Source organism: Ruditapes philippinarum, unplaced genomic scaffold (genome assembly GCF_026571515.1).
Source record: "Ruditapes philippinarum isolate M1 unplaced genomic scaffold, ASM2657151v2 ctg3207_1_1_1_1, whole genome shotgun sequence".
NCBI lineage: Eukaryota > Metazoa > Mollusca > Bivalvia > Venerida > Veneridae > Ruditapes > Ruditapes philippinarum.
The window spans coordinates 86,964-114,675 of record NW_026857618.1 but is presented as its reverse complement, the minus strand read 5'-3'; the positions used below and the strand labels follow the sequence as shown (position 1 = coordinate 114,675).

General features: G+C 32.2%; 1 protein-coding gene across 2 annotated transcripts; it reads right to left on the bottom strand.

Annotated features, from left to right (window-relative positions):
* Window positions 1-372: 372 nt before the first annotated feature.
* Window positions 373-26,435, bottom strand: LOC132750360 (neurexin-4-like). 2 transcript variants are annotated; one of them, XM_060740326.1, is made up of 24 exons: window positions 26,278-26,435; window positions 24,376-24,540; window positions 23,685-23,875; window positions 23,107-23,248; window positions 22,385-22,591; window positions 21,205-21,383; window positions 20,139-20,315; window positions 19,116-19,280; window positions 18,358-18,439; window positions 17,757-17,912; window positions 17,030-17,272; window positions 16,352-16,477; window positions 15,339-15,557; window positions 14,445-14,500; window positions 13,493-13,739; window positions 12,472-12,648; window positions 11,167-11,511; window positions 10,473-10,592; window positions 9,560-9,745; window positions 8,682-8,821; window positions 7,824-7,917; window positions 7,100-7,222; window positions 5,203-5,352; window positions 373-1,993 (listed from the first exon to the last, which is right to left on the bottom strand). In XM_060740326.1, the coding sequence occupies exons 1-24, from the start codon at window positions 26,369-26,371 to the stop codon at window positions 1,803-1,805; spliced, it is 3,975 nt and encodes a 1,324-aa protein (XP_060596309.1). In that variant the 5' UTR covers window positions 26,372-26,435; the 3' UTR covers window positions 373-1,802. The 2 variants fall into 2 exon arrangements, with proteins under 2 accessions (XP_060596309.1, XP_060596310.1); XM_060740327.1 differs by lacking the exon at window positions 5,203-5,352 and adding an exon at window positions 4,976-5,125.
* Window positions 26,436-27,712: the final 1,277 nt, after the last annotated feature.

The window sequence follows — 27,712 nt, the reverse complement described above, 5'->3', positions numbered from 1 at the left end:
GTAAGACAATAATACCAACCTCTTCAGAACAACACTTCTCAGGTGGACAACCAAAATATTTATCTATCAAAGGATGTTGCACTGTACAAGTTGTAATGTACAAGAGTGGTGGCATAGCCAAGTGGTTAAGGCGTGGGACTAGTAATCTATGGATCGCTAGCCGAGCAGGTTCAAAACCCTGTCAGGGGCAAGCCATTGTTTTCTTGAGAAAGAAACTTTACACTTATTGCTCAGTACTGGTTGGTTGCAGGAACGGATTCAAAAGTGTGTCTATAAGCTTATAGCTTCTTACACAATCAAACTAAAATAATTTCTGTATAAACCAATATACATGTTATATAAAATGGAAGGGAAGAGGAAAAACAACAATAATCTGTTTTCATTATCTTTATAATATAAAAAATATGAGAATGAGAGCGGTGTTTCTGGACTGGGTATATGATGTATAAAATGATGATACATTTGTATTTTCTTGGTTTCAATGCATTTACAAGAATCAAGGATATGTTTCTATACATGATATGTGGTAATCTAACGAGCTCGGAATGACTTGGTGTATAAAAAATGTTATTATATACAAAATAAAATATATACATAATAAGGATATGTAAAAATTATCTAAATATTATGAGGTTTAACATACAGCACTATTTACAATGATTTTATGTGTCAAGGAAATGACATGCAAGAAAAAATGATATTTTGCGTTAACAACATCAAACAAAAAAAAATTATAAAAATTTCCAACAATAAGAATTGCAAAATTCTATCCTTGAAATTTTTTATTTCAATTATCACTACATTACTAGTAGCTAAAATGACTAAATAACCTGTTTGTCTTAAGGAATTTTTCTTTTCTAAATAAGGTTTTACTTAACAGCTTTGCATTCAAGAAATAATTAAAACAGAATATTGTATATGTGCAGTTTTAAAAGAATTTTAACACAATGCTTTAAACAACCACATGTCAATTTGAAATAAGGTATTTGTCATTTCCTAGAATTTGTTTGCTAAAAATTGCCAAAAACGAGCTGTGTTTTAACAAAATTATTTACTGAACTCAAAATTTCTTGCACATCACCTGGATTTACACACATATATATATTACAGACAATACAACAAGAATGATATGTTACATTTCACAACCTTTCGAAGAGGACATTTTGATATATAAAAAAATATATATATATTGCTATTTACTAATATATACAAATTATTTAAAAACAGACACCACCTCTGACAACCATCTTACTAGGAATGTACAGTATTCACATGTAAAAATTAAACATTTCAAATATTTTAGACAACTGATTCTTGAGCATATGCTTTATAAAAATCTACCATTCACAACCACTGTAAGTGATATGTTAATTTTTTTTATTTAAATCATATGTAAAAATGAAGATTAGGAATAATATCTGGTATATCATAGAAATATTTCAGTTTAAATATCCAATTACATTTAAAATTATTATTTACTTGGCTCTGAAACTGCCAAAAAAGCAATGCATATCATTTTTTTTAAAACTGATAAAATCTAGAAAATTTACTGTTAAATTATGTTATAAGAAATAACACATTAAAACCTTCACAATATGCCCAGCACTTTATGTATTTAATACACAATTTTCCAACACAAAACAAATATCACATTATTACAAAAACATATTAGATCTGATTTTGTGTGTAAATATCTTCTGTTATACACATTTTCTTTCTACATATTTCACTTCTAAAGTTCTATTATTTACATATAAACATGCAATGTTTTAAAAACGAGGTACGACCATCAAGATATAATGCTACATAAACCATTCTTGCCGTTTCTGAATGTCTGGAACACCGGTTTGTCCGAACACAATAGCTGCATCGGGATTGTCCGCATTTTCTTGACCTTTGGCCTCCTTTGTCTCGTAATCACCTTTTTGTCGGAAGTAGATGAAGAATATCATTAGTATGATGATAAAGATGAGGAACGCGGCTGCCACGGTAACTGAAATATAATCATCATTTTGGTTTACATTATCTGTCACAATTTATTCTAATATTTTACTCTTTTCTATAGCACTACAATTTTTAATTTTCTTATTACACGGAACTTATTACAATACCCTACATTGAAATGTAAACTGTCTAGTGCAAGTTTGGTGGTTGTCATTAGTAACCTTGACTACCCTTGATATCTTAAATGAACCTGTGTATCTTTCAATCTGACCAAAGCCATTCATCATATTAAGATTTTTTTTCCAAAATCGTACTGACTGAGTGAGGAATAGTGCTGACCATGATCACATGGCACTGACATGCCGGCTGTTCTTGGACTGAACTCTGAACTAATCATATGGGTATATTCTGTACCCGCCATTGCTGTATCATTACCTTAGTGCAGCAACAGATGAACTCCTTATAAATTAAATGGGAGTTAACATGTTATTGCACTAAGGTGACAATATGTTAAAATTGTTCAGCTGACAATATAGAGTTTGATCACACATTATAGATTTGTATGTGAGCCTGTCTCTATACTATATATTGTATAGACTAACCATAACCTCAAAGGTACCATTTAAAGTAAACCCATTTTTTTTTAACATTCAACTCCTTCAAAATTTAAATGATACAAAAACATCAGTATATTTTAGCAGCTGTGAACCCTCCTCTACCTTCTGAATCTACATAATTATAGTCATATACTAAATCATAAATGAATGTATGCCACTGTTTTATTGCAGCATGTGACAATTCTGAAATTATATCCTTGTTAATCTAACCATGTTATTTCTGATAAAATTATATATTAATATTTTCTGAAATTGCGTCCCACATTAATTTGTTATGTATAGTTTCAAACAAGAGGTCAAATTATCAATTCAAAATTAATCCAATATGAGGCAGTATATGTCACTTTATTCTATGTTTTTACAACAATCATAAATAAAGGTAATAAAATATAGAGACAGAAATTAACAGCTGTCTAACTGACTTAGAACTTGAGCTTGTATAATTTCTTTCAAGTTAGAAAAACAGAACCATATGTAAATCAAGATAAAGGTAAATTCATGATTCACAAATTTATAATTTGCTTTCTCATAAATTGCAATTATTTGTGTCATGTAAAAAATTGTGATATGAACCAGACATCAGTAAGACGTGGACCTACTGTCCAGAGTTGAGAGCATAAGGTCACTTTTCTCCAACATCCTTTATAGAATATATAATTATTGTTAGTATAAAACCCCTATTTTAAAAAATTACACAGGCAAAGACCATTCAAAATATATAATCATCACATAAATCTTGTTGTTTTGAATTCTCTGGTCATAATAAGACAACATAAAGTAATTTAAGCACTGCAAAAAATATAATTATATATACACTTGAAAGTTATTAAAGAATTATGCAGTGTTACATGGAAAAGAAAATATTAACTGTAAGTCAAATAGGAATCAAAAGAAAATAAATACTCTAGGCAATAATAGTTATGAAATTTAAGAAAGACAAAAGCATTATGGATTTAATATAAATTTGTAATCTTAATACACTTATACAATTCTTCTCCTTATAAGGTAGCTATGCACATTCGGTCAAACACATGAAATTTTGATTACAGATAGTTTTTCAGAAATGTTACAAACAGATTAAAGATTTCTATCTTTTCAAATGTGGTTTGCAAATAGATTTCACTTTTCTACTTGATTAGTGATTAACTTTTGACATAAAATTTACACATGTACTTTTAACACTTCATAATTAAGTCTTTAAAACACTAATACTTATTATCATAATTTATTTACTTCAATTAGCCAAATTTATTTGATTTTCATTTAATTAGAAACAATTGCCAATCTATGAAATATTATTTTATCATTGATGTTGTATCATAATTAAAATGTGCAGAACTTCCTTATCAGACAAACATTATTTTGTATCTATAAACCTATGTCCAGCCTATTTTTAAAACTATCATTGAAAACAAGTCTAGAAATGGAGCTATATGATTGGTCAATTTCAAATCTATGAAATGGGAGACAACCAATCAAATGCTAGTATTCAAGACTGATTTTCAATTAAGTTTCTTAACCATTAACCACCATTAACCTGAAAAAGCATTTTTGCCCAGTTCTATCCGCATCCATTCCTTACTACCATAACCACACAATTAAAAACTTGAAAAAATTTGATGAAACCATGTATTTGTTGAATGACAAAATTATGTGAAATCCCCCCATACAATAGCACATTAAAATATTGGAAAAATATCCTTGAAATATTATATTCAACATCAGAGTGTTATATGTTATGTATATGCACTATCAAGCATTATTTAAAATTGTATTTAGCTTTTTTCAATAGTTTCAGGGCATGCACATACAAGTAGAGCAGAAGTTTCCCAAAGTTTTGTAAGATTCCATATTAACCAATGCTTTTAAATATTTTTCAATAAAGGACCTACTATTGTATTTAAGCCATCGAGCTACCTAATAAACTCTTAAGACATTTTTTTTAAAACAGCTAAATCAAATACGATTAAATGGATGGCCAGTATTCTTAAAATGAGACATAAAATGTCCGTTTGACCCTTGAAATGACTCTTTGACCCTTCAAATTTCCAAAAGGCCTTATTTGACCCTCAGGATTTTAACTGGAGGGTCAAATTTTGTTAAGCGATTTCTTAAGTGAAGCAAACTTGTTTTATCTAAGTGAGCATTAACTCCGAGCAGACAAAAACGACCCATGATCTGATATACTGTCAAACAGAAGAACATGCATTTATAGCGCTTCCAGACATATGACACAAATGACAAACATTACACAACCAGCAGCATGCAAATTTATCTACAATTATAATTCTTTCTCCAAGAAAGCTGAAAACAAACAATAATATCATCATCTCCAACGAATTTAGTGAGTTTCTTTTCTAGATTATATATATGTGTGAGTTTTTCTTTTCCGGATTTTTGTACACGAGGGATACCTCCTACAATAAGTTGGTCTTCCTGCGACCTATCTTCTATTGGTGGAGGTGCCGTAATGTTAACATAGCTCGGTAACCATGGCCGCTGCTCAAGCGGATCAGACGGCCTCGTAACTTCTTCAAACCCGCACATGTCCTCAACTATAGCTTCTGAAAGTCATACAAGTTATAACCATGGTGACAAAAGTTACAAAATATTCTTTATTGTATACTGTACGTGTAATTACCTCCAACAATAAGTTGTTGTTCTTGTGACCTGTCTGCTGGCGGGGGTGGTAACGTAAGGTTCACGTATGTCGGTCCATATGGACGGACCTCGATTGGGTCAGGTTCACGAGTTATCTCCTCAAAACCACACATATCTTCACGAATTTGGTCTGAAAAATTTGCCATCAAATAATGTCATGAAACTTTCATTCTCTATTTAGCTAAAACTATTTCAATTTCTCTTAGAAAGAAGTTACATGGTACACAAAATATTAAGAAAATAAAATAGAACAAACTCAAAATATTTCAATTGCACCATTTCCCATATTAACAGTTTATCAAAACACTAACTTCTAATAAAAGTCTTGACCTAAAAGTCAAAGATTAAATGCAACACACAATGATTATACAAGAACTCCCAACATATCTAAAATATAATTCAAGGCAGTAGAATGATGCATTTCAAAGTCAGCTAATGTCATATTTATAATCAACATTGAACAAGTTAAACATATATATTAAGAAAAATATACAAAACTGAACAAAATTTCAACCAATCATTGGTCCAAGTTAACTGTAACACATTGGTGCAACAAAACTGTACATGTCATACACATCAATTATAAACAAATAAATAATTATAAACAATTTTGTATATCTGCAAGTCTTTCTTTCTTAATTAGCCAAAGACACAATAAATATTTTCAACACACGCATTGTGTGAAGTGGGGTTATATAAATATGTCTGAATGCAAACTTTTATAAGGAATAATTTTCCAATAAAAAAAAGAGGGGGTTAAATCAATTTGTCTCAAACAAGTAACTGCGTAATGAGATTATTTTAATAAGATCAACATTTGAACAATGTATCATGAACACACCCCTCATGCCATTCACAACTTATAGGGCTGACAAGAAATTACCAATTCATATTCAGACAGACAGATGACCAGGAGCATAATTTTTTTTGCCCATTTGCCAAATAAGTTCGGCATACATAAAAACTTTAAGAAAATGTAATAGGTCATGTTTCCATGACAACTTGTTGCTATTACAATACATTACCTGTCTTATTAACAATTATTGTAATCCTTCAAAAACCTGTCTGTGAAGAGACTATTATTACATAATACATTTTAAAACAAATCATACGCATTAAAACATGTTTTACTCCCTTCAAGATACTTAATTAAATACTCTTACTGCTTTTGTTGTTTCGTTTTAAAGTTTAACACAAATATCACTTGTAAGGCCCCCACGATTACACGTTTAAACGGATTCGTTTCGATTTTCATTCATAAACGTTTACGATATTGTTTACCGTTTAATCGAAATGACCATATTGTCTTACAAAATTTCTTAATCATTGCCTGTAATCATGGATTTTATCAATTCTAGTGGTTTATTCCAAAGTAAACAAACGGAAAATGGGTGTTTACAACCCTCCACACAGCATTACCGTGCAAAATTGCTCGTGACATAATACATTTTTGGTAAAAAATGGGGTTACAATGCAAAAAATGTGTGCTGACTCAATCGTGATGAGCCTTGCACATTCTTTATTTGTACATGTATTAAAAATAGAAAGAAAGACATCATTTGGCGACTCAAATACATGGTGTGTATAGTACATAGAGGTACCACCGTTTAAACGGTATCGTTTCGGTTCTCAGCAGTCGTGTAAACGTTTACAAAAAATTGTAAACGTGGGAGCCTTAATCACTTGTAACTATACTGATTTTCTGTATCCAAAATGGATTTTTAAAGAGTTTTTACTTTGATTAATTAACAAATTCCCAATCTTTTTCACATTATATACTTTTCAACAGTGTTTTTTGGAAATCAGGACTTCCCTCAGACAGTAATAGAGGCACTATTAATGGCAACCTTTATGTAATATTGTATATATGTTATTACCTTCTGGTACAGGTCGGATGAAAGAGGGTCTTGGATCCTGGAATGCTCTCTTCAGAGGATAGATGTTGTCAATCTGCATACGATAAATACAGCCTTCAAATCCTTTACCAGTGTTCTCAGTATCTAAAGGAACCCAAGATAATAGTACAAACATAGATCATTACATATCTTACTATAGATAATTACATACTTTACTATAGATAATTACATACTTTACTATAGATAACTTACACATATAAATATAGATAATTATACATTATAAATATTGAGGAGATACCACACCTCATCTAACTGAGGTTAAGCCATAGCAAAATAGTTTAACACCTAAAAATCTGGAAACAAAGTGATCCCTCAGAAGCATTAATCACAACAAAATTACATGAAAATTGCAGACTCAGTTTGATTGGGTATGTACATGAGGGATAGTGTATGGATGTCATTTGGAGCCAAAAATCACCATCCAGGTCAGACAACCTGACTATTGTTTTATTCTTACTTCCCTGATATGACATATTAATATTTCCAAAAGTTGACTCCAGACAAGAAATATTGATTCAAACATTCTGATTTCCGAACTCAAGATGAAATTCCTTTTAAAAATGTTTTCTTTTCCTATCAAGTTCTTTAAGCAATACATGCTAAACAGTGTTTATTTCTTGTGTTCAAATTACAAAATGTTTACTATAATATCATATATTCAGTAAGACAAATAAATGAAGTTTACCATTATTTCCAATAAAAAGATATTTTGGATCATCCAGAATGGTGTCACTAATTTTCTCTCCAAGATTTCCTGTTGCTACTGCATAATTGTCAACCTAGAAAAAATACAGGAAAATAGTCACGTCATATCATGATTATACTAAAGTATAATTGTTCAATTGTGAAATGTTATTGTAACTTATATTAATTACTATCCTTACAATAAACTTTGTCATTAGTCAGTCACAATACTTGGGCTGAGAGGCAGATAACTTGGTTTATATTTTGTTTATGTAGGAAGCTATAAGCTTATAGACACACTTTCTTACCCGTCCTGGAACCAATCAGTACTGAGCAAAGAGTGTAAGGAAACAATGACTTGCCCCTGCAGGCTTTTTACCTATGCAGCTAGCAATATTAGATTACTAATATGACATGTTAACCACTATACCATGCTGCCACTTAGGCAGCTAACATGCCCGCAAAGGTCATCTGCTATATAACTTGACCACTACGTTGCTTTATGACATGATGATACAGAGTATTGTGTTACAGACACAATGTGAATACGCCTCAACCTGTATTTTATTGACCTCCTTTAGCATGAAAGGTTTTGTCTTGCTTTAGCAATTACTTGAGCTCAAAATACCATCAAGATAGACAATGCAACAGGATGGATAAAAACACCATTTTTTACCTTTAAATGTTATATTTCTGAAAAAAGTACCTAGGTAGTTTCACAATATTTTGATATGTTGGTTGAACAAATTCCCACGTTTTGGATTCAAAACCATAATATAATGAATGACTGAAGACTTATGTTTTTTGACAGCAAGAATTTTTCTCCTTTAACAAATATAGGTATGAAAGAAGGATTTACCTGTAGATAGACCTTTCTGCCATTCTGTTCTCTCCTCAGGATGACCTCATGAGCTTGACCATTGGTCAAATCTATATTGTTTACATCTGTGTTCACTTCAAATCTTTCAAAACCGACATCCAGGAAAAACTTGACACCACCTTTACACAGAATAGATTACAATGATATTAAATATGTTTGCAAGATGTATGTTTAAAGTCACACCATCACCACTAAGGTCATATAATGATTATCAAGCTTTACTAGAGAATGAAGATCTCAGGTGGCATTTTGTGTATTTTGTCATGTTTGAGTGGGCACCAAAAGTAGAACCAACGATCTTCCTAAAGCTCGATGGAGAGCTTCATTATAGGACAGAATCAGAAGTCCCTACTGGGATTTGAACTAAATGCATTAAGGAATGTGTGGTTCAAGATTAGTTATTTCATCCACTCAGCCACAGAGGCCTCTTTTCATTAATGAAACACTTAACTGAAAATAAGACTTTATTAACTAAAGTGTGAGTAAAAATTGAGCCCATTAAAATTTATTCTCTATAGATATTGTAATTATTCAAAACTGATGAAATAGCAATTTTCTGTTTTGGATATTTTTATCAAATTTCACACCTTTGTTTACCATATTATACTTGAGATAGTCAAAAGTTTTCTATTTTCAGTTTGATAAGTTATGTCTCAGTTTTAACTAAATGTATATCCAAGACATGGCAATGGCCTGTGGAAACTGTTTTGCCAACTATTCAAACACTACCCTACTATTCCACAAAGTACTTTTAAAGAGTTCATTAAGTTAACATGCAAGGCCCTTACCTAAATGGGAACTTAACTGGACTCTAACATTCTTTCCAGTAACATGATCGTAAAAAAATGTACATTTACCATTGTTGTTCATCTCCAGTGAGATATATTCTGTGTTTTTCTCATTCCTCAGCTGTATTAGAATACCTTGTTTCTTCTTGGTGATAAAACCCACCCTGATGTACATAAAATCTGTGGCCGAGAGACCTTGCTTGTCATCAAACTCATATTGGATCATGTAGTTAGTCTGCATGTTTACACCCACCTCTGTCAAATAGAAATTAATAGTTTACATACCTTACATACATATATACCAAGTACCTAACTCTGTCTTCTGTTAAATAAAATCCATTTCCAAGGAATATGCATAAAATATATTTCTATGGTAAAGATATATCTTAGAAATTCTGAATTATTTTACTTCATTATAATTTTATTCATGACAAACGAAATGCCACATTTTTTTTTTAACAAAACGTAAAAAGAGTACTGTAGTTTCAATTTTATGACCCTATACTTAAACAGTGAAACTATGATTGGGTACTTGGATTTTCAATCTCTAATAAAGATGTTTTTTGTTGCTTTTTTTGCATTTGGTTGTGTTTGCATAAACACAGTATAGGTAATATTGCGACTTTCAAATTTTACTGGTAGAGAAAGACCTCAGTTGCCCATCCAGGCATAATTTCAGGCCTGAAAATGCACCCTGAGTACGACCACTGGAGTTTCCTAAGGTAACAGGATAGCCTTCTCACATGTAAGAATTTAGTAACCTGTGGAAAATCCAACCAACACCAATGAGGGGCAAGTGGTTTGAAGTCAATGACCTTAACCCCTCAGCCAAGAACGGCCCATAAGTAATGTTTAACAGTCAAATCAAATTTGACTCAATAAATGTAGTTCACTAATCATATTATATTGACATAAGATTAAAATTAAACTAATAGTATACACTAATATACTAGTAGACATGATCAATGACAAGTTATCTTACCTCTAAAACACATCCATCCTCTAAAAGGTGTGTAGGCGCAGTCACAGGTATAATGTGAATAACCTTCCCTACATGTACCTTGGTTAAAACACGGGTTACTGGAACATTTACCAACACATCCTACAAGATATTTTACTCAAAAGGTTAATAAATATTTATAATAATTCATCTTTAAATTTCAATACATTTATCATTAATACATTTATAATGAGTTCGATTTACTCTATAAATACATATTAACATGTGAATATTTAGGCAAACTGATGAAATCAAGTTCAGTAAAATTAAGTACCTGTTGTACAGCTATTTACTGGAATATTTAATCATATTATAAACATCATGAATTAAATATTTTCTGAACAATAACTGCTGCACAATAATCATAACTGTAGTCATATATAGTTACATATTTTAAAATTTAGTAATAGGAAGTCACTAAAATTCCATTTGTTTGTTTGTTTGTTTGATTGGGTTTTACGTCACACCGACACAGTATAGGTAATTTGGCGACGTTCCTGTTTTACTGGTGGAGGAAGACCCCAGGCGCCCTTCCGTATATTATTTCAGGCACGAATGGGCACCTGAGCAGAACCACCGACGTTCCGTAAAAATTCCATTTTACTTTATAATTAACTAAATCTAACTGCTTGGTAATTTCAATCTTTATTAAAAGTTTATTTTAGATTAAACTTACCTTCCTGTACACCATAAGTAAACTGGCCCTTTCTGACGGCCCCTCTCATGTCCATCAAAACACCATTTACTCTTAAACCTCTCATACATCCGACAAAACCATCTCTGTGATCTACCGCAGCACCAACGGTCAGAGGTTTAGTCAGGTCCATCAGACGAGTAATCTCATCCTGGGGCTCGTTACGCACCTCCTCCGGGAAGTTATCAACACGGAGCCATGCCTGTTTACGATTACGTTCTATGTGAACTGTATGCCAAATATCGTTGTTTAGAGTGTTGATGGTTCTGTACTCGAGTACCTGAATACCGTTACCAACGTTGTACCGGAACTGAATCGTGTCTCCATCTATAAAATACCAGATTTATTAAAAGATTTTTAACCTCTTTATTTTTAATACCAGGAAATTTGGCATGAAACAAACATTAAATGTATTTTAAGAAAACAGATAAAAGAGTTCTTTTTTCTTAATATAAAAAAGCCATTTTGAAGACCTGAAATCCCCAAGTTTCTATAAGAGAAAAACCTTCTAAGCACAGTTTTTACAGTATACCTACTTAACCATAGTAAAATGATGAACAGACAATTTTTATATTTTAAAAATTTTTTAGATTATGATCACTCTGCAACAATAAAATTTTTTTTACAGAGATATGTATTCCTTCCATGTTTTGAAATTAAAGCTACCGACCACATGTAAAAAATAAAACCTAGAAATGGTTTGAAACTATACTCTATAGCATGAAAGAAAGTGACAACATTTTAATTAGCGGGTATTTGTGTGAGCCAGTTATAACTGATGAACCATCTAGTTTTAAACCTGTGTTGTAAACTTTTTGACATTTAATTGTGACACTTTTTTCAAAGAAGCTCAAACAAGCATTTGTGAGAAAATATATCAAATGCTCGATAAAGAGTGTGGACAAATAAATAGAGGATATTGAATGAGTGTAGGTTTAATTCTGAATTTATTGAAAGAATCTAATAAAATCATATTATGTGAGCCTCTGATAGGATAATATTGTTTTATTCAATGAGTTCAATAAATTTAGTATTGAATCTACACAAATCATTCTACTTATCACATATTTAAAATAAGAACGTTAATCTGTTAACAAGAGTAATTTTTCAATGACGCCTTTGGTGTAACACTAATATAGCGTGCTTTAATGCTTGGTTTATATATAGCGCAAATGACGTCACTTCAAAGTGTTTTAACACTAGTGTCATATCGTTTTTCTTTAACAGCTTTATTACACTCCTGCGCCGCAGTTTATGTGATAAACTGTACTAATAAACTGTACTCACTGATCATTCTAATCTGTATAAAATCATTCTCCGTATCTCCGGTATCATGTATCATTACACCGTCGGTAGCTGTAGTCTTAAACTGGAACCAGATATCACCAGCTTTATCACCTTCAAATGTCGCAAACTCCAACGTAGCATCAGCTTTCCTAAATGTAATCACATTGTCTAGAAGATCTGAAAGAAGAAAGTAATTAACCGTTCTGAATGGTGGTAGCAATAATTACTTGATAAATATACTGTATAAGTGGTTAAGTTAGCGACGCGGAAATATTGCTGAATTTTGTGAATCAACGAAAATTGCTAAAATTTTCTCTAGCATAATAGTCTCCCAACCTGTCATTTAATTTTACTCTTGCATGATTTGTGAAATTTTTAATTTGACAACTTTTTGACACACGGAAATATCCACTTATACATCAGTTAGGTCAGCCTGCATGTCAATATAACCTGTGATAGTCATGTGGTCATCTTCCAGTAAAAACAGGTAATAGAGATTCCCAAAATGCCCCTTTGCACATTATACATGTTCAAAGTTTGAGATGTCTGAACAACAGTTTGCCTGCAAGCGCAGCTTATTTACATGTTCAAGATTCAACCCTGAACCAATAGGCCATTGAAAAATCTATGAATATATGAAGTAGAACTTCCAAAAGTCAATTTTGAAGGGACTTGCATAAAACTTCTATATACTGGGATTCTGACTGGGATTCTGATTCTTTATCAAGCTCAATTTACAGTCATAATTTCAAGTCCTTGACATTTAAAAAGTTGATTACAAGTGGTGTAACCTAAACAAAGGGCATTAACTTAACCAGATAACAATATATACATATATATGTTCCATGCGATTTTAGGTTTTCATTGAGATTATATAGGACGTAAAATTGTGACTTTTTTTTTTACTTGGACATATGGAGAAAATCAACTAATTAAAGTTTGACATATAGAAGTTCTACTGTATATCAAAGTTTGTATTTATTACTACTGAATTTGTGACTTTAAACAAACAAGTACTTACTGTCACCGAAACATTTAAGTTCTTTCACTTGATGCTGCCCGACTTTATTATCAGTCAGTGATCCTGTATCACCAAAATGTAGCTCCATTACAGGGAGATAATCTTTGTGCATCAACAGTCCTGTATCTGACGTCTGACCACCGGAGTCACAGTTACATGTCGTACTCTGTAAATCACAGCCCTCTTCTGTAAGCCCACAAGCACACTTGTACGTCCCTGGTGCAGCTCCTCCCCAGTAGTGCATGTCCTAGAGTAGAAGTTGTAAAATACTAGTAAATAATGGCATTAACAATATCCTTTTACAGCTGGTTCTCTGGTGTTTTTTTTTATCTAACTTAAATATTAGACAATGTTTCAGATGCATCAATTCCATCAAAATATGAACAGATCAAAGTCCCAATTCATCTTACTAGTTCCTAAATCATCATTTGGGAAGCATATACTTGGCTGTTGGTCATTCCAATAAATTAACAATCTGTATATTGTAGTCTGTATGTTTATTAACAATTTTCTGGCATTTTATCTCAGAGTCCAACCTTACTGTGGTTACCAGCACTGGTCATGACCAGGTTCTCATGTCACACCAGTATTGGTCGGTTCCAGGAAGAGGCTACAAGGATAGTTCAACTAAGCTATAAGTTTTCATCACAATTAAAGCAAAAATGAAATTTTGTTAACTTACAATGTAACTAAAATATTAGACTGAAGAGTGATTTAACATTTTTCACCCTCAATTTCATAAATATGCTTATCCATATTTTAATCTGGACAAAATCATTTCTTATTTTAAAGGAAAATTTCAACTACTAACTGATCTAGGTTTGTAACATGCACACAGGTAAAATCTCTTGCCACTAGCAGTCAAAGAGTTAAACAAGCTAAACAATACAATCTTCATCGCACAAAGATCTTTTGTCTATATATAACTCTAAGACAGAATGTATTCACAAACCTGGTATGTTCTTCCCACCCAGTATCCATACGTTCTCTGTAACCCACTGGCAGCAGCTGAAAAAATAAAACACATTCAAACATTTATATACAACATTAATAATGCAACTCTTGATAGATATTAGTCGTTCTTCTCTCCACTTTAAGAATACATGCAAGTCTATACCAGAACAGAACATAAAATTTATTTTAGATTTAAGAATTACAGCTTATCATCATCAACCATTCATTATATACACATACAATAATTACAAATAAATAAGTAGCATACAAAAATCATGGATTGAATTATATGCAACATTAAGGGTTAGATATAAATGTATTTAATTTGTTTTAATTTGTTGTATATGAGAGAGTAAACATCTGTAGAATTATATTTAATATGAAGTATTCGTATGAGAATCTTTTAATTGAAAAGCCTAAAAATAGAAAGTCTATGAAGAAGAGATTTTTTTCTCAATTATTCACAAACTTCTGAATTTAAACATACACGGTCTATACCACCTGTATAATCAGACCAGCCACTGGTCATTAGTTAAAAGTCACTGTTCACTTTAATCTAATAAAGGGAGTTAACAAAGTCTGATCATGATTTATCCTTTATTTTTCAAATCAAGGAACTCGGTCAGAAGATTGTTCCATCAAAATTTGGCTACATGATTTTTTAAAGCAAACAATTCAGCGTTGTCATTTGAAATACTAATTCTATTTGGGACTTGAGACTTTGAAACTGGGAGTACAACTTAATCTCAGTTTAAATAGGAATGGGAAAAGCAGTTTCTGACACATTCATTTTACTTAATGGTAAACATGGCAAAAATTATAGAGCAAACAAACTCTGACCATTTGTAGTGTCATAAAACAACAGTATAAGACAAAATAAGATTTCACTTACTAGATGTATCATCTCTCGTCATCAGCCTAGAGTTGTTACATCTCCATACAATTTCTTGTTCACAAGTGTCAGAGCGCTCGATGACCTCAGTCAACCCGGCAAGGTCAGTCTCGTACTCGATTTTACGTACATAGTAATCTGGTGACTGGAACCCGTTTACTGTAATCAGGCTCATACTGTTGTGTCGGATCCAAGTCTCAACAGGATACAGGGAACCAGCTATAAAATATATAGATATACAGGGAACCAGCTATACAATATATAGATATAATAATCAATTCAGGGGAACCAATAGTCCATTGTTAAGTAAAGATACTTATAATAACAGGAGAATTAGTTGTACAATGTTATAAAGGAAACTAGCAGTATATATTTACATAAAATGTAACATCCATCACCTAGGTGATATTCTTAGTCACAGTAAATAAAGACCAAATTGTCCTCTATTTGAATATTTAAAGTGACCTCATTCCGTTACTGTGGCTAGACCAGTTTGGAATGGTCAAAATGGCAGCGAAAGTGGACATGCGCATTGCATTGTTATGAATTTAGTTTGATTCCTGCCATGTGAATGACCAATGCTGAAACATTATTTCTGGGAACTTAGACCAAACAAACAAATTTCAGCAATCGTAATAATACTATTTTAATATTTAAAGTTTGTCATCGAAGTTGCTCAAAGACAGTCATCTTAACTGGGAACCAGAAGTACAATTTTTTAAAAGAAACCAGCTGTGCAATGTTATGCAAGGGCAAATTATTATAACGAGGGGACTAGCTGTTTTAATGTTGTATCTTGATAATTATAATATTAGGCAACAACTAGCTTTACAATGTTACATATAGACATCATTACAGGGAACCAGCTGTGCACAGATATATATAGATGATTATCATTACAGGGAACCAGCTGTGCACATGATTATATTATATATATAATGATTATCATTACAGGGAACCAGCTCTCTGTCAGTTACATCACTGAAAGGACGTACAATAAGAAGTTAACTTACTTTTTCCATTACAGATGACATTGAAAGGGTCAATAGGTCCTGAACCATCTGGGTCCACAGTAACTTCTTCTTGTCCATCCATTATAGTGTACATATTGTGTAAAACACATGATAACTGATGGGAGGCTGAAATATTCAACGATCATTCTTATTTCATACAAACTTGCCAATATTTCTGAATATTTAGACTTAATTGATAATTTCTCTCTCTTGTTTTTGCTGGAATCATTTGTAAAACTAACATATGCTATCCATTATTATTATTTTATTTTTTTTTAAATCCCAAAAACTGATTTAGGACAGTTCCGAAAAGGAACCTGAAATTAAGAATGATATCAAAACAAAACTATTAATTAAATAAATTTCACTTAATTGATAATGTCTCTCTCTTGTTTTTGCTGCAATCATTTGTAAAACTGACATATGCTATCCATTATTATTTTTTATTTTTTTAAATCCCAAAAACTGATTTAGAACAGTTCCAAAAAGGAAGCTGAAATTAAGAATGAAATCAAAACAAAACTAAATTTCAGATAAAGAACCAGATTGGTTCAAAACCGGTAGAGTTTAATTAAACTATTGTTCATATTTATCTGGTATTGACATGCTTTTTTTGTTTGCTTTCTTTTGCTACCAGTAAAATTCAGATCAATTGATAAAATCTCTCATAATACTTACAGATATGGCACACAGCGCCTTTATAACCAGTAGAATCACAATCGCAGTAGAAATTATTCCAGTCTTGGTCGCATCTGCCATTATGTTCACAGGGATTAGGTGTACATCTGTCTCGAATCTTACACGAACCAATAGCGACCAAGTTAACATTACCACTGTCCAATGCTTCAAGATTTACTGGCGCTGAAGCAACTTCAATATTACGTAAACATCCTCGAAAGCCAGATTCTATCTGAGAGCCACCTAATATCACAAATAAGTCAATGTAAATTAAGTGCTTTTCAAACTTTGGTAATTTAAATCAATTGTCATGGCTGTTACTTAAGTAATTTTTTTATGTTCATTTCACAATATTTCACTGTAAATGCATTTTTAACACTTTCATGAAAATGGCATGAATCTGGAGCCATGTTGCTTCAAATAATAAATAAATTTCCATTGAAACACTAGACAAGTTTTATGTTAGTCTTTGATAAAACAACATTCTCTCCATAAAGAAATATACTTTTAAACTATGAATATATCAATAACTAGGTTACTGCTTAATTTTTAGATCTTTACCCCAATTTTATAAATTGGCTATGGTAGAAAAGGCCTATTGGGACATCAACAAATTAAAAATTAGACAAACAAAATAGAGTCTAAACACACTACCCTGACATTCAGGCCAGGCATCATACTGGCAATACAGGGCCTAGCTTCCTGCACTCAGCTACCAGTATCTTACCTATAAAATAATCCGATCCTGCTATGATTGACATTGTTCTAAGTGAAACCTTTGAGTTTCTATCGACTGTAACATTCACTTTTGAAGAGTCAATATACAGACTGAAACTGTGCCAGAGACCATCAGTAAACTGCTGGGTGTCACTCTCAATATCAACTGTAATATACAATAAATAATCGTATTAACAGCACTAATACAATTTACACAATAAAATCACTGTCAATAATTTTTTTATGTTTGATTAAAAATTACACAGGAACTGGATATATAAAAACTTGTGAAATAAGACATGTGCTCCTTTTTGCAAAAATTAATACAAGAACTTGTTCCTGAAAACAACTTATCTATGACAGCTAGAGGACTTCCTAACAAGAAAAAGAAATGCAACACCCCAAGCTGAATTCAAGAAATAAATATAGTAATGTAACAGGTAAATCATATATTTTAATTCAATTCGTAGGTAAATATGAAGTTCTGACAGATATAAATACAAAATTTATCTTATCTGACAATTTTAGAATGAGTGATTCAGGTTTCTAAAGTTCCTGTCACAAGGAAAATGCTTTATATTTTGATACAGGAATTGTTAAAGTGAGCTTACTGTTTCTGACTACATCTTCTACAATCTGCCTGTCCTTGTCAGTGACTTTGTAATATACAAAACCATCTCTATCAAGCCTAACCTGTAATAGAAAATAATCTTACAATAATTTCAAGGTATATAGCTATATTAAGCTACCCGACATGATTAGAATATATTAGAATATTTGTTTGAATATTTATGATATCATTCCCCAGGTACCTTAGTTAATAGAATGCTCAGTGGCATATGCACAAAAAGCATCTATGTATTATATGTTTAATGAGGGTCCAAATCCACCTTTTAAGGCAAAGAAAGCAACTTTCACTATTGATTACAGACCTTGGACATGTCACCAGTTTTACCCTTTGAAGTTTATGTTAAAAAAAAATATTTGGATTTACAGTGCAAGAGTATAAGCCATAGAGATAAAATTTGATCTAGATATAGGTTACTGTATAGAGACGTAAATTTCCAGTAACCTGTGACAATAATAAAAGAGGAAGCTCTGTTTAGGGTTGTTGGTGTAAAGCAAAGGATCCGCTTTCAAGGGGTCCATGCACTCTAGTGACCTTCTACTTTGAAGTATAATAATCAAATGTGCAATTCAATAATGAAATGCCTCTACTACATTGTAAACAGAGCACTACATTTTGAATGAAATGTGCTTGGAACCAGTTTTAAGGGAAGTCCAATGGTACTTCTTAAATTTCTTTTGAAAAAATTACTTGTCAAAAAGCAGGAGTATCTTCAGACTGGTATCCAGTTTTCTTACTTACCCTGACTTCAGAGGGATCATTCATTTGATGATAGAGAAGCAGACCATCCTCATCATGAGTTCTGAACTGAAATGAGGCTCTAACAATACCTCCAGATGATGCCACGCCAGGAACCAGGATGTAGGATTCTTGTGAAGTGTATGTGCATGGTATTTCAGTTTTGAGCTAGAAAATATATAAACAGATGTAATTTTGTTGATTGCTAAAGCGTATGTTTTTGCATATCTATATTCATATGAAATGTGAGCAAGAAAAATACAAATCTGATTAAAATCAGCTCTAAATAATGCTCTGCATTTAGATCTGAACATCATCAAATACGGAGTCACTTCTCGAGACTTTTCAAACAGCCAATCATCGGCGAGCTTTCGTTATTTTAAAAGCTATTCTGTTTCTTTTTTTTAAAAGATGGAAAACTAATATTGAGAAGGTAATCATCACAACTTCAAGATATTACGATGGAACAAAGTTAACATGGCGTCATCCATTAACATAATAATCTATTGTTAGTAAGTTTGATATGGAACGACTTTTATGTGTTCCCTTGTTTGATAAAATGCGGTTCACTCAAAGTTTGTGTACTATAATATTTTTATTGCAAGCCTGATAAATCCTCAGATGGTGACCAGGTTTTGAACTTCAGGCCTCTTGATTAGAGTAGGAAACTCAACCACGTTAAACAAATAGTGTAAGGAGGTGCTACATGTTAGCATTACACTATAGGCATGTCAATGAAAAATGATTCCTTTTCGTTTTATTTTGGGTATGTGATAAATAGAATTTTATATCCATGTAGGTTCATTATTAAATTTTAAGTAATATGTTGCTTGCCAGAGACTCGCTTAGTATGATTTTATTAAACTTGTTTAATAAAATCAGTACTGAATCTACTCTCATTTCACATCCTCTATATTGTCACATAAGTGCAATAACTGATTAACTTCTATTAAATCTAGAAGGACATATTATGTTATTGCACTATGGTGATGATATATACTATTTATCAATGAATAAATAAATTACCTGGCAGGTAAATGCTACAGGTCCTACTGTCTGGAAGCGACTCTGGAAACCTGAGCTTGCCTTCACATCTCGGATCATATTAATACTGTTAAATCTAACAAAGTCTATACACCCATTGAAGTTATAGCGTGTTGTTAAACCCTTCTTGTTGAACGTATCTACACCTCCCAGATATATCTATAAACAATGGAGAAAAATTGGCTTTAATCTTCTACTATAAAAACTAAACTCATAATAATAGCAAGGTGTGATCACAGAACAAATAATGCATTCATTCAAAATCTATTCTGTAACCCTTCATTAACTCATCAACTGCTGAATTTGTATAATGGATATTAGCCTTGCTTTGACTTTGAAACAGTTCATTCAAATATGGAATTCAATATCAATAATACAAGAATTTTGCTACAGTACCAACAGTATAGAGCCTGGTCAGACTACTCAGATGTTTCTGGCTCTATACTGGTGGCAATGACATATCAATTTCAAATTCAGCAGGTTAAAGCTACATGCCTCCAGATGAGTCAAACTATGTCAATAAAATCAAACTTGAAAAGAATGTACTAAGATGTAAGGAAAAGTAAAAAGTTTCAATATTCAAGTAATATTTTACATATTATTTGTGTAATGATTGTTTTTCGTATTACAACAATTTTCACTGGTTACAACGCAAAAAAGGCATCATGCATATTTTGACACTTTTTGCAAATTTTTACAGGGGTTTGAAAAAACTTATGTATTATAATTAAAATTCCCCCTTTTTGGTTACTTCACAATATTACACATTCAAACACATTTTCAAAATTTTCATAGAAATTAGCATGAATCAGGGGGCATGCTGCTTAAAGCATTAATATTAATATTTTCTTGAAACTTTGTATTCTTTGAAAATTTTATAGAGAAGAACAAGGTCTGAAAGTGGTAAAAACCATGTTGAGACATCCAAAACAAAGAGATTTATCAATAATTGTCGAGGCATTAAAATCTGTCTGTTTAAAGCGTTAGATATCAAAACCCAAAACTAAGGCTAAATGAATCAGGCAAACATAAGAACTAAATGTCTCACCTTTTTATCAAGATCCAGTCTGAAAAATAATCCTTTAGTTTCAAATACGGACTCGAGTCTGTCAACTACAAGTTTTGCCTGCATTCTGTCTCTCTGAAATATAACGTCATGCCATTCCCCGTCGTCTAACATACTTCCTCCAACAATAATTGTCTCACCAGATACAGACTGTGTCGATCCTGGTAATGTTTGAGAAAAAATAATTTAAATAATGTTACCCATCATACCTCTTACTAACCTATAGCCATATTATTTGACATCTTATTTAATCTTATCAATCGTATTTAAATTAACATGGTCAGAATATGTAGTTTTTTTCAAGTTTAAATAAAACATTTGAGCCACTTCATGATAAAAACAACATAATGGGTTTGCGACCAGCATGGATCCAGACCAGCCTGCTTATCGGCACAGTCTGATCAGGATCCATGCTGTTCGCTTACCAACCCTATTACAAGTAGACAAACTGATAGCGCACAGCATGGATCCTGATCAGACTGTGCGGATGGGCAGGCTGGTCTGGATCCATGCTGGTCGCAAACGCACTTTGTTGGTTTTGTCGTGACGCGGCTCAATTTTAATATATAATTACAGATAATACTGACTCTTAATAACATTTCTGATATGTTGACAGTAGCGGCAACTACTATTGTCACAATCCTGTGTATTGAAACAATTAAAGGAAATAACAAAGCTTGTCACAAATAATTTATCAAATAACACACTAGTGCTGTATCCAAAGATAATATTGTAATAGAAGATGAAAACAATGCCTAAGTAATATCAAGCTCTGACACATAGATAGATGGATAGAATATTTGAGGTGATTTGATTGATCTTTACATTAAAACATTAAACATTGAAGTTTTATATTGGGGTTTATTAAACTGTAAAGGTTATATTCAACCACCTGCTTTATTGGTTGAGGAAGAACATAGGTGCCCCTCCATGCATTATTTAAGGCATGAATTGGGCACGAGTAGAACCTGGATGACATGCCGTACGCTAACTGGATAGCTTCCTCACTTGAAAGAACTCAAGAGTCCCTTGCGGGATTCAAAACCAACAGTGTTAATGGACAAACGAGATACCTTAAAGTGAATATTTGGATAAATTAGGTATTCCTACATATTGCATAAGGAATGACTCTTTCATATAAATATCAAAATTTACATCATACCTAAATCTATTTTAAAATGTAGATATCCTCGTTTCAGTTCAATGGCAATATAGTCGCCCTGGTTACCATCAGCATAGAGGAGAACTCCATCTTGTAAAGTTGTTCGGAATCGTAAAATAATCATGTCTGCTTCGGATCGTGATGATTCAAGCCCAGCCATGTCGTATACAACATAACCCTCATTTGAAACTTTAATAGGCTCAGAAACTGTAAATAAAATTGATAATGTAACTATGTCAACAGAAATGAAAATCAAAATAAAATTGAGAATTTATGTCAACAGAAATGAAAAACAATACAGCCAATATAACACTGCCAAAACTTGTATTTTACTTTTAAAGTGACAAAAAGATGTTAATTAGGGACCATGATTAGCCAGTCCACTGCATGCTCAGGTAAAAAAAGTTGAATGTAAAATAATTAAATTAAAAAATATGGTGTGGTGTGATTATGCAAAAGTTCATTATTCAACACACAATACTAGAAATCAAGTTGTTACAATACTCAAAATTTTCTATTTTTGACTCTCCATGTCAAATTTTAAACAGGGAAGTTACCAATTGCATTAAGCTATGCAGAATCTCAAAATTTGATCTCCCGTGAAATTAGCGAGGTATGAAATGTTTGAGGAAGAACATAGGTGCCCCTCCATGCATTATTTAAGCATGAATGGGCACGAGTAGAACCAAATGAAATGTTACAGGAAAACCATGTGTACTTACAATATCTGCATCCTATTACATCCACTCTCATTGAAATAAACTGATTCCATCTCTGAGGTCTAAACTTTACATATCGTGCAATTATTGGGTAAATTAAGTTGTTCTTTTCAACGTCATTTCCATTATCATTGCCTCTAAATATCTGTAAATTAAATAATTCATATTAATACTTATGATATCTGATTATATTTATAGTTTCTATTTTTTTTTAATGAAAAGAAAAATTTAATTATACAGTTTTTAATTTAATTATATGTTTTGGTTAGGTTTTACATCTAGTAACTCTCAAGCTTCACTGGTGGCGGAAAACCCTAGGTGCCATTCACTGCATTATTTCAAGCATGAACATGCACCCGAGTAGAACCAATGATGTCCAATAAACTAGCTGGATTGCTTCTACACATGGATCGAGTAGCCAAAGTCCCTGGTGGGCAAACCCACAACGGTGAGGGCAAGTGGTTTGAAGTCAATGACCTTAACTACAGGGCAACAGACTCCCAATGCCCTTGAAGGTTATGACAATTTTTATAGGACATATTATAGTCTTTCAATGTTTGGTATTAATTTAACCAGCTTACCTCAGTTAAACCAAATTCATTTGTATACTCCTCCCATGTTTTATTGTCCATGGAAAACTCTATCGTAAATTCTGTGACATATTCATCACTTCCCTGTCGGCCTTGAGTGTAAACACGTGTCACAATATGTGTAGATCCAAGATCTACAGCAAGATACTGCATAGAGTTCTGCACAGACGCTGTCCATGCCCCTGGAAGAAAAGCATACCAAATATGAGAATCAGCAGAAGCATACCACAACATTTCTAATAAGTGAGACTAGTAAATAATACAAATCACAGTATCTTAAGTGATCATAGTTCTAGTGGGTTTTTTTTCTGTCTTTAAAAAAATTGTATCATTAGATAAGCACATAAAGTTAGTGAAGATTATAGAACCAAACTTGCACAGCTATAAGACGTCTATGATCCTTATCCTCATGGTTTCAGACATCTTAGCTTAATCTAGCTCTTATTTCTGTAAAAATGTCAGAAGGGACTGTACAATAATGAAGTAGAAAGAAAATGTATTCTAGTATTTCTAAGATAAAAAGTATTTCTCAGATACAATCACACATGCATATAAGATCTTTATGATTTTTCCTTAGAGTGAGTTCATTTACAAAATTATTGTTTTTCTTCACATGAATGTTATGAGAAACAGTTACAATATGCCACTACTACTTATAGACAGAAAAATAAGGTAATTATACCAGTTGGGTCATCAAGACGAGCCATATGTGGCATCCTGTTATCTGTTGTATATGTTGATGCCCAGAGATTTCCATCAGGTATAGTTGGAGAATTACCAGTCACACTATCTTTACCAACACCAATCGAGTGATCTAATTTACATTCTTGATACTGGAATGGCTGCTCTGTAAACATACAATAACCAGTTTTTTATGAATATATCAGAAGATGTCAAGTTTTCCCTGCCTCTTTACCTTATAAGTTTTACTATATGCAAACATTACAAACATTTCCTGCCTTAACTACTGGTGGCAGTGCTTCTATTGTGCCAATTCCCTCCTGTGAATTTTTGCAGTTTATCTATTACAAAAAAAAATCCACTCACAAAAATAATAACTATACAAACTACAATTTCACTTTTCTCCCCTGCCTTACAACTTTGCCCCTATAGATTTGTTTATTATTAAAACCAAAATAAATGACACAAAAAGGGTCATGCCACAAAGTGAAAAAAGGGTGATCTGTATATTATGTCAAGCACAAGGGTTAAGTTAATCCGCTTAAAACCTTAAACCACACTGAATATCATAAGTCTTTCAATCTGGACAATACCATTCACTGAATTCTGGGAAGCACTAGCCAATCTTGGTTTGCAGGCTATATCCTGGATAAGATATACCAGGATCTAATTAAACCAGGAGTAAATAGGCACATTCCACATTTTTAGTGTATTACTACATAAAATATGGATATAGGGGTCTATTCCAGAAGATTGTACTTCAAATACTTTGACTCATCAGTCTCTGATGGCAAGTAATGAAACCATACAATCATCATAATATACTGTGCTCCTCTTAGTTCATGGTACTAAACGCTTTGAAACAAGAAAGAAAACAACAAATGAAACTTATGGTACAAAATGTCTCATAATCATGATTATAACATACAGGTATTTTCTGCTGTATGACGCAAGAAAACAACAAAATATTCAGTCAAAGTCAGTTTTATTAACAACCAAACATAGACCATAAATTATATCGGCCATTCTGAAAATAACATGTCATCATTTAATTAAATCACAGAAATGGTGTTACATTTCAGTTTTTATTGTTTCAGTTAATATTTCTGTAGAAATGTTATTTTGCATAATTTTAAATAATAAAACTGTCTTTACTTTGTAACTCAAAATTTATTTTTTCAACAAACAAGAACATAAAGAAAATGATGATTGTTTTAGACCTTAAAGCACAAATTTAATTTGCAGAAATTTGTAAGATGTTGTTCTGTTTTACGTAAAAATCTAGAGATTTAAAATATTTTGCACCAAAACTTTGTTGTTCAGGTGTATGAATAAAATATTTCAATTCTGACCAATTTTAACACTGATCACATAAAAATATGCCATTAACATAAAATAGGTGATGACGCGGAATTAGAGATGTTGAGTATATAGTAATTATATGTACCCTCATAAAAGGTGTTGGACCAAGTACTGTACGAGTAAAAACTTGAAAATCAATCACTTTAAAATCTAAAAACAACTGATGGGGGGAGCCTACAGTTTCTTTAAAGTTTCCATTTTTCTTGTTATTTATATAATAAACAGGAAATGACAAATTTGCATAAAACTCAGGTAAACCATGTGTACAGGTGAATAAATACACATGTCATTTGAAATATATTAGCAAATGGCATCTGCATATTGAAAGAGCTGAACATTTTAACACATTTATATTTCAAGACTTTCGAACTGATTTAAACGACATGACACTTGTTTACCTGGGTAGATTAAAATATAGCCGCCATCTTGTTTCCGTGTTTTCAAAATATCCAGGTATGATTACGATAAAGGAATAATAATACTGACATTTAATGTAAATTTAATAACGACCAATAAACTTGAATAAGTGAAATAAACTTACTGTTTCTCGCTGCAAGAGATTCGTTAATTATTAAAACCAAAATAAATGACACAAATAGTGTCAATTTTGGTCGCGCCATTGCATTCCTAAACATGTATGTTGTTGTCTCCCCTTAACCGTTCTCTACATGTCACGTGACTTCAGATGACTGTCTTGATTGGCGGCGTTTTTGATGTACACCTGAGTCACAAACTCAATCAAGCGTGGCCAGGATTGTTCAAATAGGCGGAAATGTAAATCAGGAACAAAATTTATCATTTGTTTACATTATAATTAATTTATGTAGAATCTAGTTACATATTAGAAATTTTCGGAATATTTAATAAATAGATATATCCCGAAACAACCAATTTTCAATCACAACCTAATTTCTGATGTCCTGCCTGACTAAATTGCATAAAGTCACATGTTGTATTAACTTCAACACTTGCAGAAATGCCATACATGATTAATTGTCAGATGTTATCAGAAAAACAATAAGAAATGGTTTGTATTAAATGACACAATATAAATTGTCCAACTTCATCTATATCAAAATAGTGATAAAAAATTTTCAAAGCACATTAATTTTTTTTTTAAAGTATTGGCTACAGAGTTTTACCATTTACCTCTGTCTTAGGTGTATTAAAAACATTTATTTATATGATGTACCACTAAGTTCATCAGACTTTACATAGGGGTCCTTATTAATAAAATCTTAAATTTTTATCAACTTTTTTCATGTGATGATTGTAGAATATTTTTTTTGTAAGCTATACCAGCTGGCAGATCTAGACAAGTTTCCATATTTGCTAATAGGAAGGTAAAATGGCTGTAAAGATTGGATACATCTCCATCTCCAGTAAACTATTAAATACCAACCCTCTCCGAAACATTCGTCTTACATTGTTGAAATTTTGTGACCACCTCTGGCAAAAAAATCCTGAAATCGCGCCTGCATGTTATGTAGCTAATGTGAATAACGGGATATGCAAATATATATTATGTATTGATGAAATTATATTTTCATATTTTATTTATGTACCTGACAATTGTTGCACCGGTCCCCTTACCCGGAAGTATTGGGGAAATGAGACATGTTTTTTTTTTTCGCCAAGTCAACTCGAGTAGTTTATGCTTCATGCATGATGGCCCATGCGACCGTCAAGGCACAAAGACAGTTTCTCTGTCGGGTACGGATCCCTTGCATCTTAAAGAGTTAAATTTGGTGATAATTTACCTCCGCGCAATATCCACAAGGTATATGTTTGACATTGGGTTTTACCTACAAACTGATGGGCTGACTTATTTTGGCAACAAAATATCATAAATGTTTCCAATGCACAAATCTCCACAGGAATTTGATTATCCGAAAGTCAAAGTAAACGCAATTAACCGGGAGTGGACCTGGGGCTACAACAGACTGTATATGCCTGTATGTACATGTGGAACTTAC